Genomic DNA, 15,210 nt, shown 5'->3' on the forward strand with positions numbered 1-15,210 from the left:
TTTGCTGTTACTTTCTAGACAATTATGAGTTTATATTTATTCTAAACTTTGATTTGTTGTGGTTATCCAATAGGTGAACTGAAAACATTATCAGTTTTAGACCGTGAGGAAACTCAAGTATATAATTTGATTGCCAGAGCAACAGATGGTGGTGGGCGCTACTGCCAGTCAGGAATAGTTCTGTTATTGGAGGATGTGAATGACAATCCACCTATATTTTCCTCCAATCATTATACTCAGTCTGTTTATGAAAACACAGCAATAAAGGCTTTGCTGGCAAAGGTTGAAGCAACAGATCCAGATACAGGTAAGTCATTGAATATTCTGTAAAACACTTATTCTACTGGTACACAGGACAACAAAACAAACAATTAGGAAAGCTGACATGTTTTAATTAGTTGTATCATGATAGGAACTTTAAAACAATAAATATTTTACTTGCATTTAGTCCGACATAAAATTTCTCTGATAATCAATTCCAATTTATTTCTTCATAATCAGAATTGATATCACAGTCATTGACTTTTATATATGAAGAATTGGAATGAATGAGAAACTGGAAGAAATGTCATTGAATAACTTGGAAGTTGTACTTCTTCATTTTTTCCAGTTCTTAGTACAAGGATTTACAAGGATTATCTATTGTCATTCATTTAACTTAGTTTTATACATTGTGAACATAGAATAGGCATTTATTATTTTAGCTTTCATTGGATTTGAGATCTGTTCATATCAATTTCCAGTTTTTAATTAGTATCAGCGGATCTATAAGCAAGTCCTGCAAATGCTGCACAAATGTAGGACAGGTTTCTGTGTCTGGAAAATGACATTGATTAAACTTGGGTGTAGGAACGTGTTTGCAGGTATTAGCATCATTTACCTCAGTACCTATCTCACCTAAATCATCGTTGCCTCCAAGCTGTCCAATGGCCTGCAACCTGTCCTTCATCATTCATGGATTTCTGCTGTCCAAATACCATAGATATCAAATCCCACATGCCTATCTCCCAATCTGTACTAATCTCCATTTATTTCCGGTATTCTAATACTTTAAATTTATAAATATTGATTTTATTTTTCAATTCTTCTATGATATTATTCTTTGCTGTTTTGAGACTTTTTTCAGTGCTGTAACTCCAAACTATTCCTTTGATGCCATCAACTGTTGTACTGCTTTTCTTTTTACCTTTTCAGTCAAGGCTGTGTCTTCATCTGTGCAAGCCTATACTGCGAAATTACCTTCATAAATTATGCTGCGTCTCCACTTTCTACTTCTCCTTTTAAGACCTTAATATTTATGCATTTTATCAAGCTTTTAATGATCTAGTTTAATATTAAAGAATATTTTTTTCATTTCACCCTGTGAAATACTTTCAGATCTTTGTCAGATAAGATGCTACATAATGCAAATATTTATTGTTGTAATCATTTTGTGTCTCTTACTTGGTACCCTAGCTATTCTTCGCCGTTTATGCTAATATGTCAGTAGCTATTTTTATGGAAAGAAGTAAGTTTAAAGAACTAGCTTTTATTCATTGACAGGATATGAGCATCACTGGCATTTATTGCTCATCCATATTCACCCTTGAGACCATTGTGGTTAGCTGCCTTCTTGAACCGCTGAAGTCCATGTACTGTGGGAACACCCATAATGCTGGTAGGGAGGTGTTTCAGGATTTTGACTCAGTGATTTTGAAGGAACAACAATCTGTTTCCAAGTCTGCATGGTGAATGGCAGGAGGGGAACTTGTAGGTGGTGGTGTTCCCATGATTCTGCTGTCGTTGTCCTTTGTGGGTTTGGAAGGTGCTACCTAAGGATCTTCTGCAGTGTATCCTGTAGAAGGTAGACACTGCTGCTATTGCGTGTCAGTGGAAGAGGAACTGAATGTTCGTATATGCGGTGACAATCAAGCAGTTGCTTTAACCTAAATAGAGTCAAATTTCTTGAGTTTTGTTGGAGCTGCATTGATCCAGGCAAGTGGGGAGTATTCCATCACACTCTTCATTTGTACCCTGTAGATGGTGGACAAGCTTCAGGAAGCAAGGAGATGAGTTATTTGCTGAGTGATTCCTAGCCTCTGGCCTGTACTTGTAGCCACAGGTAAACAATAGACAACACAACAGACGGATAAATGATGAATGCACATGCACATGCACAATGCAGGGATAATATTCCTGCGAACTTGAACATCCCAGCATCTTTGCTTGTGAGTTATATACTTAGCTTTGCTAGCAGGATGAAAAATTAGATCAAATAGCTCTCCATCACTTAATATTGATTAATTTTCATCCTGATTAAGTCACAATATTATTTTCTGACACTTATATCCATCAACTGCACAATTCAATCAGCGTCTCTTCTGATTGCATAAGATGGTGTCAAGTGCAATTCACACATTTAATTTGTGGTTTGCAGCACTGTTTGTAATGTGGATGATGAATTATTTATTCTACCTTTGAGAGAAACATTATTCAAGTAGTAGGTACACAGTTTAATGTTTGCCACTTGTCTGGAGATTGCGTGTGCTGATTTGTATGGATTGGGCGAGCAGTTGTCAATGAGTTTGGTCATTGCAAGTTATTGCAGGGGAATTGCAAACTGGAAGTTCATTTCACAGTAAAATTTCTACAGTTACAAACTCCTCTGGGTTATTTCTATTTTTTAATCTGTAAAATGGTATGCAGCTGAATTTCCTTTGGCTTTCACCTGTTATATTGTTGTATCTGTGACAGAAGCCTTTTTAATATGACAGGTGGAGTCATTGCTGGCCCTCCACCAAAGTTATGACAGTGGAGTACAAGAAACTCCAGAAATTAACCCTTTTTTCTTTAAGTTAGGGGCATTTTTCTAACATTGTTTGAGGACGTAATCCGTCATTTTCAGTTGTAGTGATCCAAGCTAGCATACTTGCAAATATGTTTGACCTAAAAACAAAGCTCTTCCTTTTGCAAATTAAATTTTAATGGTATGTTAAAAATGTTGTCTAAATGTCCCTCCCTTTCTTCCTAAATTCATTTTGTCTATTTGGTAACTGGAATAGTGTTGTCTCGTGTACCCCTACTTAGTACTTTCACTCCAGTTGTAAGTAAACTGCAAATTTGTTTAGCTGACCACAAGGCATTTGATGTGAGTGTGAATAAAGATAAAACGTTTGAAATATGAAATAAAGCAAAGGGCTGGAAATATACAGCAGGTTATGAAACACTTCTGAAGAATGAAGAAAGATTAGATCATTTTGGGTGGTTTCCCTTCAACAGGAATACCCTGAAGAATAGCTTGCAGCAAACCTGTCTTTTCTCTTGACATGTTGGCTAAGCTGTTATGCATTTTGAGCATTTCCTATACTTATTTTATTGTTTGTTATATGTTTGATAAATTCAACAAATAAGAGTGTATGCCTCAGACGAGCGACACATTAATAACAGGGTCAAATCTACTACAGACCACCATGTTTTTGAAATGTTAATAAACGGAAAAGCAAATTTTGTGCAAGCTATGGTGTTCTTTAACAGATACTTGCAAATAGAAAATAATGTCACACGTTCCCTTATGTTACACTCAATTTTTAGAATAATACCAGGAAATTCATAATAAGCATAAGCAACATATGTTTGTATTATTTATACTCGGTTGTCAGAAGTCACACGACACCAGTTTAAAATCCAACAGGTTTGTTTAAAATCTCAAGCTTTCGGATCTGTTGGACTATAACCTGTTGTCATGTGACTTCTGACTTTGTCCATCCCAATCCAACACCGGCACCGGCACCGGCACCGGCACATCATCCACCCAGCAGGTCATCCGTATACCTTATTAAAGCGTTCTTTATATGCTACTGAGGCACAAGTGTTTACATTGCTTATTCCCTCCTTTAACAACAACTCAGAGTTCAAGTTAACAATGAATTTTAGTTACTTTTGGATCACTTTATATTCTAAACTCCTTAGCCCAGAACTAGATTGAAACCCCGATTGAAACTCTGATTGAAACCTGAGTCATAATCTTACTACTTAATTCTATATTGTGTGCCAGTAGTTGACCCGAGAAACCTTGCACAGTGTATGGTAAATTATTTTGCCAGTGTCGGGTTTAAAGTATATACATAATTATTTATTTATTTATTTAGTTTCACCAAGCACAAGCACCATTGACAAATGCATAATCATATAATTAAGAACTACTTCACTGGAATCAATTTGGCATTTTACTACCCTCCACATATTTCAAAATTCTTAAATAAAAACACAATTTAGAACATTTCAAAGACTATAAAAGGTTATAAGGATGGACCGCCATCTAAATGCTCTGGCAGATAGGACAACTCACAAGCTGGGTATTCTGCAGGAGGTAGCTCAACTTCTGACTTCCAAAGCCTCTCCTCAACTTAAAATGCACAAATGAGCAGTGTGTTGAAATGATAGATGGATTTCCAGAAGGCATTTGACAATGGTTATTGCACAAAGCCGGAGTTCATGGTATAGGAATAACATATTAGCGTGGTAGAAGATTGGCTGGCTGCCGGGATGCAGTGTGTGCATAAATGGGTGCTTTGCTGATTGAAAGAATGTGATGAATAGAGAGATGCAGGATCTCTGCGAGACCCTCAACTTATTATAATTTATTTCAAGACCTAGATGAGCAAAGTGAAGGTAGGAAAGTATATTGTGAAAAGGACAGCGTAACGAGGTAGCAGCTGGGTTGAGTGAGTAGGCAAAAATATGGCAAGTGGAATATAACGTGGGGAAATGTGAACTTGTTTACTTTGCTTGGAAAAATGAAAAGTAGAGTAGTACTTAAAACAAGGATGGTTGCAAAATTCTGAGGTGCAGAGGAATCTAGAGTTTCCAGTGAACGAGTAACTGGTAGTATGTAAGTACAGCAACTATTTAAGAAGTCAAATAGCGAACTATCCTTTTATGTGAGTGATTGAACATAAATTAAGAATTTAATGTTTAATTTAATGAAGGTATTTGTGAGACCACGTCTGGAATAACTTGTACAGTTTTGGTCTTTTTTCAAGTAGCACACCTCACTGGGGTTAGTGTGTTGTAAATCAAGTCACATTGTTCTCAGGTTGTCATAAATTTGATAATTTGATTAAATCATTGAATTGCCCAATTCTACCTTACCTAGAACAAGCACGTATTTTTTTGGAGTCAACAGCTTCTGTCTTCCTTTTTACTACTAGATTTCCTAAGCCTTGATAAACTAACTGGCGTTGGTTAAGTTCAAAGTATGCATTCTTGATGTCAAAGATGGCCACACCCCACACATGCACAGATGACTTCTGTGATGTCATTTATTGCGACAGTATACCAGTGGTCAGTATGGATCTGCACATGCACAAATGACATTAGCAGCCATGCATGCCCACATAGGTCAACTCTGATTTACATTCTCATGAATGTGATGATGTCATCAAAGGTTCACAATTTGTCTTTTCTTTTTAATTACATGTAGCATTTATTTCTATCAAAAGAAAATAGAACTAACTTTTAAATAATCTAGGCTTTGTCAGTTACAAGCAATATTTTAACGGAACAATTAATGAGAAATATCAATACCTTCCTGCCTTCTGAGACAAGAAAAGACAGCAAATGCTGGTATTTCCATGCAGGGTTTAAGAAAATCTTTAAAGTTTATCATGCACCAAAAGCGAGCAATGTCTTTGTGGTATCTTGTACGTTATTCTACAGCAATATTCTCAGCAAGAAACAGGATGTCCTGCTTCTGGCGGGAAGCCAATGCTCTCATGCTTATTTCTATCAAGTGTTTTTTTCTGCTGTGCCCTCTGAACAGATGGACCGGCCACTGTAATGCTGTGTTCCTGTGCATACATGGTCGTGCCATATAGTGGTAGAGTTGGTAACAAATACAACTGGTTAAGTTTAACTCCAGCTTAAATTGCACAAAAAGTGTCTTATTTAGACATCTTAATGATGCTCCCTACTTCCACAAGTAGGATACTTGCACAACTCACTACCTAACATTATAAAAGCAGTGAGTGTGTTCAGTGAGTTGTGGAAAACATTCATGCATTTTAGGATTTAACATTTGCGCTGGTGTATGGGAAATTAATATTAAGGACTAGATCTTTAAGAAACTGTTTTCAAAGCCTTTGCTTAGTTTTACATCTGTCATTTTCTAACTTTATATTCTGAAGCTTTTGTAAATTCTATTTTCGAAATGCAAGTACGTAGAGCATGATTTCATGTTAAACCCTGTTTACACCATTGCCGTTAAACTGCAAAAGTTTCATGCGTAATGTGGAATAGTAGACTTTGCTCATAATTAACAGTATAATTTCAACATTATACAATGAACCTAAATGAAAACATGTCTAACTTTATGGAATGAATTTTACTCTTTAATCAGTCTTGCCATTAATGAGGGACAGGAACATTAAAATCAGTATTGTGTTGCACATTCTGGATCGATGTAGAATCATTTTTTTATTAGATATTAGATGTGCAGAAAAGTGATTTTTGCGATTTAAACAAGGACATAGTTTAAATGATTGATTGAAAAGAATACAAAACCTTGCAGGTGTTTACTGTATCCACCTGCAAAATGTGCACTGCAATTTAGTTGCTCTTGGCCTGTGTAATTATGGGACTATTACAATTAACGTTGACCTCTCTAGGTTAGTGAAGTGAAAACTCAAATGTTTTGTTATAGACTCAAAGAGCCATACAGCATAGAAACAGGGCTGTCAACCCACCATGTCTATGCTGACCAAACTACACAAATTGCATTTGCTGATCATTATTCAATAAAGGCTGCTAAAAAAAAGTAAATATATGTCAATACACATAGAATTTGTGAAATAAATTTAGTTTAACTCTGACATCACCCATAATCAAGTAGTCTGCACATGTTTGTTGTCTAAGTGAATGCATATAGAATGCAGCATGGATACTTGTCTCAGGTATAAGTTAGAATGCTGGAAGCACTAAATATCATTCTTGTTTTTTTCTCTCTTCGCATCAGTGTCTTTTGTTCAAGTTTGGTTTATAGTCTCAGTCTATTGTTCATGAGTTACCTTATTTTAAGGTAATCCATTGGTTGTTAACACCATAGAACATCAAGAGAATCTGACTGTCTTATATAAATACAAGCTATTTCTTGTGTTCTTTCTTATCCTTTCTTCAACAGAAGATTATGAATTACAAAAGCTGTGATGCTGTGTATGGATAGTCTATGATTTGGATTTTTGTGGAATCAGGGAGAGTCTTTGGTGGTGTAAAAGAGGTGGCTGGGATCCAATTCAGGGTCCCAATTTTCACCAATGTGCACTTATTAAAGGTGTGGTTAGTTCAAGTCACTAGCGAGCTCCTTGTACTTCTGGCCTTGATGGTTCCATTCTGTTCTCCTGCAGTTTTCATGGAATCTGGCTAGACTAAACAAAGAACAAAGAACGAAGAAAATTACAGCTCAAGAACAGGCCCTTCGGCCCTCCAAGCCTACGCTGATCCAGATTCTCTATCTAAACCTGTTGCCTATTTTCCAAGGATCTGTATCCCTCTGCTCCCTGCCCATTCATGTGTCTGTCTAGATACATCTTAAATGACGCTATCGTGCCCGCCTCTACCACCTCCGCTGGTAACGCATTCCAGGCATCCACCACTCTCTGCGTAAGGAACTTTCCACGTATATCTCCCTTAAACTTTTCCCCTCTCACCTTGAAATCGTGACCCCGTAATTGACTCCCCCACTCTGGGAAAAAGCTTCTTGCTATCCACCCTGTCTATACCTCTCATGATTTTATAGACCTCAATCAGCTCCCCCCTCAACCTCCGTCTTTCTAATGTAAATAATCCTAACCTAATCAACCTCTCTTCATAGCTAGCGCCCTCCAACAACCTGGTGAACCTCCTCTGCACCCTCTCCAAAGCATCCACATCCTTTTGATAATGTGGCGACCAGAACTGTACGCAGTATTCCAAATGTGGTCGAACCAAAAGTCCTATACAACTCTAACATGACCTGCCAACTCTTGTACTCAATACCCTGTTCGATGAATGAAAGCATGCCGTATGCCTTCTTGACCACTCTATCGAACTGCGTTGCCACCTTCAGGGTACAATGGACCTGAACACCCAGATCTCTCTGTGCTTCAATTTTCCCCAGGGCTTTTCCATTTACCGTATAGTTCGCTCTTGAATTGGATCTTCCAAAATGCATCACCTCACATTTGCCTGGATTGAACTCCATCTGCCATTTCTCTGCCCAACTCTCCAATCTATCTATATTCTGCTGCATTCTCCGACAGTCCCCTTCACTATCTGCTACTCCACCAATCTTAGTGTCATCTGCAAACTTGCTAATCAGACCATCTATACCTTCCTCCAGATCATTTATGTATATCACAAACAAAACTAAAAAGGACTTACTTTTCATTTCACTTTAGAAGTATAACATACTATAGTTTGAAGGAGAAGAGCTCTCAAAATGTAAGTTCAAAAGTTCGTACCTATGCCCCCTGTCCATCGCCCGTGATGTTTCATAATCTTCAGACCAAACTATAACACTTCTATGTCGATTTATACATTCAAACCATAATTATTGTGACTACACATTCATTGATTCTAATCAAAGTTTGAAAAGCTTTGATTAGCTTGATTAAATTGGTCAATAATCCAGGCCCTTTAAAATATCAAGAGCAAAAACTACTTCAACTTCTTTATCTTGTGTAAATAAATATTGTGCAATTAGCAAAATATATGTCTCAGTCAGAGCAGTCAATCGAACAATATTTTCACAAATGTTTCAACATGTGAATGTGTGCTAGGCTTCCAGCATAGACTGCATACTTAGCAGATCCACCCCCCACCACCCCCACTGCTGCTTTCCTTTCTTCTTAAGGTTGCTGCTCATGATTGCAAAACCCTTCTTCCATCCAAAATAATGAATTAAGGATAGCATTCATGCCATATATTGAGAAAGCAAGAAAAATCAGAAACAAGTGCCCTCCAAACTCAAAATGAGCCTTCGAACATCCGGAAGGTACAATAGCAAGCAGATCCTTGTGATCTACACGACCACTTAAGTCATGTTTTTAGTCAGGTTCTGAAATCAACAGTCTATTCAGTAATTTGGATGCTGAATAGGATTTACAATCTTCCATATGTTAAAAATCCCTGTGGATGTGAATTGCATTAGAGAATGCTGAATTTACGTTCACTCATGTGATGCAGCCATCCAAGAGAACTGCACTTGATAATGCAGTACAATGAAATGGCAGACCAATAAAACATTACTTCAATCCTGTGTTAACAGGAAAAAGGAATTAACCGAGTTTAGTATTAGGACGAAAAGGTCCTGGAGAAGTTAATGGGACTAAAAGCTGATAAGCCCTCTTGGCCTGATAATCTACACCCCATGATGATAAAGAGGTGGCCATAAAAATAGTGGATGCGTTCCTTGTCATCTTCCAAAATTCTGAAGATTATTGAACAGTCCCAGGAGATTGGAGGGTGGCAAATGTAATGCTGCTATTTAAAACAGGATAAAATGGAATTATGGACCTGTTAGCCCAACATCAGTTGTTGGAAAAATACCTGTGTGTATTTGAAGAGGATATGAAAATTGGGCACTTGTAAAATATCAAATATTATTAGATAATATACACAATATTACACTAAGTCAAAATCAAAATGAATATAAGAAGGGAGATGTGTTTGACAAACCTACTGAAGCTTTTTAAAGATGTAACTAGTCGGAGAGATGTGGGAAAGCCAATGGATGTGGTGTATTTTGATATTCAGAAAGTTTCTGATAAAGTCCCTTCTAAGAGGCTACTGTGCAAAATCAAACCATATGGAATTGATGGTATTATACTGGCATAGACAGAGAATTGGTTAACAAACAGGAAACAGAGTGTAGGAATAAATGGATCTTTTCTGGAGTGGAAGGTAATGGTAAGTGCAGCACAATAGGGATCAGCACTTGGGCCCAGCTGTTCGCAATATGTGTCACTGATTTGGCTGAGGAAATCAAAGGAATATTTCCATGCTTGGTGATGACACAAAACAAAGTGGGAGTGTGAGGGCGTGTAAAGAGGCTTCAAAGCAATTTAGACAAGCTGAGTGAGGCATCAAATATGAAGCAGATGCAGTATAATGTGGATAAATGTGAAGTTGTTCACTTCAGTAGGATAAACAGAATGGCAGAGTATTTTTCAAATTATGTGGGATTGGGAAATGTTGATATACAAAGGCACCTATGTGTACACCAGTCATTGAAAACAAGCATATGGGTGAAGCTAATTGTTAAAAGGACAAATGGATTTTGACCATCATTGAGAGAAGGTTTGCGTACAGGAGCAAGCAGTTTTGCAGTAGCTCTACAAGGCCTTGTTGAGACCATGTCTGGAGTATGGTATGCGTTCTTGGTCTCCTTACCTAAGAAAAGCTATACTTGCCATAGAAGGAGTGTGGAAAAGGTTTACCAGACTGATTCCTGAGGTGACAGGTTTGCCATATAAAAACAAAGAAAATAGGAGCAGGAGTAGGCCATTTAGCGCTTTGAGCCTGCTTTGACATTCAGTATGATCATGACTGACCTTCCACCTGGATGAGGGGAGATTGGGTTGACTGGCCTTGTATTCACTGGAGCTTAGAAAAATCAGGGGGAATCTTTTTGAAAAGTATAAAATTCTGGTCGAGCTGTACAGACTAGAGGCAGGGATGATCTTTTTCCTGGCTGGCGACTTCAGTACAAGAGGGTCACAATTTCAGGTTAAGGATAGGCCAGTTTGATCCAAGATGAGAAAGTCTTGACACAGAAGTTCGAGAGCTAGTAGAAAGATCTACTACAGAACCTTGAGGAGGCCAAATTACTAAATATGTTTAAGAAAGAAATAGGTAGATTTCTAGAAGCCAAAATGTAACAAAGGGTATAGGGAGAAAGTGGGAGTGTGATGATGAGATAGACGATCAGCCATGATCATGTTGAATGGTGGAACAGGCTTAAAAGCTGAATGACCTACTCCTGCTCTAATTTTCTGCAACCAAAGCATTGTGAATGTATTGGCATTTTAATGCAGGTAATTTTAACTTTCACCCCCATCCTCACTAGCTTTATTAGATTAAGTTTCCACACTTCCTCCTAAGTATAACCAAGTTCTGATTTAACCTATGTTTTTTTTTTCTGTTCGTAGAAGTTGTTGGATTTGCTGTCATGTCAAATATTCCACAAGATCCTTTGAATATTATTTGATCTGACAAGCCATCCTGCCTGATTCTATCAAAATACAACTGGGGGAAACTGGTTGTCTTACAAACTGCTGAGAATGAAATTCTGTCACTGGAAAAGGTTTATACTGGCTAAGCATCTACTGGGTTGATACATAACTTAGCAGAGTCCCAAGTTTATTTAAGGGCATTAATCCCTGAAAGTTAACCTGTACTACGTAAAGCAGAGATATGTTTTAGTTGCAGCAACTGCTGGTTTTGATCAGAAGGAGATATGGAAATTGTGCAGCAGGCTAGATAACATATTCTGATGTCCCGTGATGCAAGATTAGTGGCTTTAATGTAGAAAGTGGACATGAGAAGAGAGGACTTTGTTTTCTCCAGGTGGTCCTCCAGATAAACACTACATTGGCAGCGGGAGCAAATAGCCACCACGGTCAATGCTGACAGTATACCTCTAAAAACCTGAAAGTAGCACAAAAAGAAATCAGTGATCCAGTTCTTCATCATTGAGACAGAAAATGCAAATCCAGCCAGCTGGGATTTGAACCCATATCGTAGCACTACAATGTTTTCATTCTAATGATCATAACAAATGCATCATTTTTCTCCCCAATTCAAAGCATTGATCACAATAGAGTGATGTGTATCTACTTAGCTCTTGTGCGGTTATTTTTGAAAATCATGACTATTTTTGAGGGAGGATTAAGATGATGCAATAGTACAAAAGTGAAATCCCTGCATGGCACCTGATATCAGATATTTAGCAATATGTGTTGTTGTCTGTTTTTAAGAGCTGTTGCTCTTGTAGTACTCTAGAGAGATGCTGACCTGACATTAAATGTTACTAGTGTCTGTCAGCATCTGATGGAATATATTTTGTAAACTAAATGGGGAAAAGTTATTTTAAACTGACAATGGAAACTTCTCAATTGTAAATGATGCAAGGGCTGGTTTAGGAGGCTGGAAGTTGGCACTTGGTATTGTAGGATTCTTAACGGTCTGACCAGGCAAAGGAATTTGCACCCATGGTGCTACCAACGGCCCTGATTTGTTAAAAACTACTAACATTAATTTTGATTGCACTTAAAGCTAAATGCCAGCTATTGATCTGAACACTGCTTAACATTCTGGTTAAAAAAACAAGCATAGCTTAGCCCATTGACCTAAATAATACGAGCAGTGTCAATGTAAACAAACAGAGTACCCTTAAGATAACAAGATGTACAGCTGGATGAACACAGCAGGCCAAGCAGCATCAGAGGAGCAGGAAAGCTGACGTTTCAGGTCTAGACCCTTCTTCAGAAAAAGGGTCTGGCACATGGTAGACTAATTAGTAAAGTTAGGTCACATGGGATTCAGGGTGACCTTGCCCAGTGGATGCATAACTGGTTAATTGCAGGAGACGGAGATTAATGGTGGAGGGCTGCTTTTCGGACTGGATGCCTGTGACCAGAGATGTTCCACAGGGATTGGTTCTGGGTCCTCTTTTGTTTATCATTTATACCAATGACTTGGATGAGAATATAGAAGGCATGATTAGTAAGTTCGCGGCTGACACCAAATTTAGTGGCATTGCAGACAGTGAAGAAGGACTTCTAAGATTAAAAGGGATCTTGATCAAATGGGTCAATGGGCTGAAAAATGGCAAATGAGTCCAATCTTGATAAATGAGAGGTTTTGCATTTTAGTACAACAAACAAGGGTAGGGCTTATACAATTAATGGTTGGGCATTGGGTAGTGTTATGGAAAAGAGGGACCTAGGGGTGCAGGCACATAATTGTTTAAAGTTTGTGTCACATACAGAAAGGATAGTTATAAAGGCATTTGGCACGCTTGCCTTCATTGCTCAGTCCTTTGAGTATAGGGGTTGGGGCGTTATGTTGAGGTTGTACGGGACATTGTTGAGGCCTCTTCTGGAATACTATGTCCAGGTCTGGTCACCCAGTTACAGGAAGGATATTATCAAACTGGAGAGAGTTCAGAAGAGATTTACCGGATGTCGCCAGGTATGGAAGGTTTGAGTTATAAAGAAAGGCTGAATAGGCTGGTACATTTTACACTGCAGCATGGGAGGTTGAGAGGTGACCTGATAGAAGTTTATAAAATAATGAGAAGTTTAGATAGGGAAAACTACCATCAACTCTAAGATGAATTTCAAGACTCGGGGGCACATTTTTAATGCGAGAGGAGAGAGATTTTAAAAAAATATGAAACAATTTTTTAAATAGAGAGTGGTTCGCATGTGGAATGGACTTCCTGGGGAAGTGGTAAAGGTGGGTACGATTACAATGTTTAAAAGACATTTGGATAAGTACATGAATAGGAAAGTTTTGGATGGATATGAGCCAGGAGCAGGCAGGTGGGACTAGTTTAGTTTGGGGTGATGTTCAGCATGGATTGGTTGGACCAAACGGTCTGTTTCCATGCTGTATGACTCCATGACTCTATTTAATGAAGAAATCTGTGAATGCTGAAACAAAAGTACCTCCAAATAAACAACGTCTACTGCTCTGCCATCATCAATCCTTTTGGTAATTTCCTCAAAAAACTCAATTAAATTTGTAAGACATGATTTTCCTCACACAAAACCATGCTGACTATCCCTAATCAATTTTTACCTCTCTAAATGACCATAAATCCTTCTTTTATAATGACCTCTAGCAATTTACCTACAACCGAAGCCAGACTCACAGGTCTATGTTTTCCCTGGTTTCTCCTTACAACCCTTCTTTAACATTAGCCACCCTCCAAGTCTTCAGGCACCTCACCTGTAGTTATGGAAGTTGCAAATATTTCTGCAAGTGGTCTCATAATTTCCTCCCTTGCTTCTCACAATGTTCTGGGATACATTAAATCAGGTCCTGGTGATTTATCCACCTTTATTTCTCTAAAACCTCCCAAACTTCCTCGTCTGTAATGTAATCTGTTTTTAAAATATTGAAGTTTATTTCTCTGCATTCTCTCGACTCCATTTCTTTCTTCACAGTAAAAACTGACACAATATATTCATTCTCCCATCTCCTGGGCTTCAACACAAAGACAAACTCCTTGATCTTTAAGGGGCCCTACCTACAGTCTAGTTACCCTCTTGCTCTTAATGTATTTGTAGAATCTCTTTGGACTATCCTTAGCATTGGCAGATAAGGTTATCTCATATCCCCTCTTTGCCTTCCTGATTTCTTTTTTAAGAATGCCCCTGTACGCTTTATATTGATTCAGAAATTCAATTGAACCAAGTTGTCTATGTGTAAAAAAAAGACTTTTTTATTCTTGACCAGAACCTCAATATCTTTATTCATCCATTGTTCCTTAACGTTACCAACCTTACCTTTCACGCTAACAGGAACAAAATGCCTCTGAACTCTTGTCATCACACTCTTGAATGCCTCCCACTTGCAAACAGAATACTCCAATCAACTTTTGAACATTCTTGTTTCATACCATTAAAATTTGCTTTACTCCAAATAAAAGCTTTAACTTTTATGGAAGCCTTATCCTTTTCCATAAACATTTTGAAACTAATAAAATTCTGATTGCTAGACTCCCCTACTTTTACTTCAGTCACCTGCCCTGCCTTATTGCCTGAAAGAAGGTCTAGTTTTACTCATTTTCTAGTAGAAGCATCCACATATTGATAAAGAAAATTTTCTTGATGGCATTTGACAAATTCTTCATCATCCAAACCTTTAACATTGTGGTGGTCCCAGTCAATGCTTGGAAAATTAAAATTCCCCATTATTACAACCTTATTATGCTTGCATATATCTGATATCTCCCTACATATTTGTTTCTCAATTCCTGTGTTACTACTGGGGGGTCTGTAGTACAATCCCATCATAGTGATCCTTCCATTCTTGTTTGTAATTTCTAATATGGTGTGTCAGCTTTCATTAGCAGGTGGATTGAGTTTAAGAGCGGCGAGGTTATGCTGTAGCTCTATAAAACCCTGGTTAGACCATACTTGGAATATTGTAGATAACAAGGTGTAGAGCTGGATGAACACAGCAGGC

At 37.9% G+C, this 15,210-nt stretch overlaps 1 protein-coding gene across 5 annotated transcripts in view; it reads left to right on the plus strand.

Moving 5' to 3' along the window:
• Positions 1 to 15,210, plus strand: part of fat3a (FAT atypical cadherin 3a) — a 689,153-nt gene that overhangs the window by 575,745 nt on the left and 98,198 nt on the right. For all 5 annotated transcript variants that reach the window (XM_048598158.1, XM_048598163.1, XM_048598159.1 and 2 more), the window contains one exon: positions 74 to 307. In XM_048598158.1, coding sequence (XP_048454115.1) covers positions 74 to 307 — 234 coding nt within the window. The remainder of the gene's footprint in view (positions 1 to 73; positions 308 to 15,210) is intronic.

Source organism: Rhincodon typus, chromosome 6 (genome assembly GCF_021869965.1).
Source record: "Rhincodon typus isolate 14 chromosome 6, sRhiTyp1.1, whole genome shotgun sequence".
Taxonomy (NCBI): Eukaryota; Metazoa; Chordata; class Chondrichthyes; order Orectolobiformes; family Rhincodontidae; genus Rhincodon; species Rhincodon typus.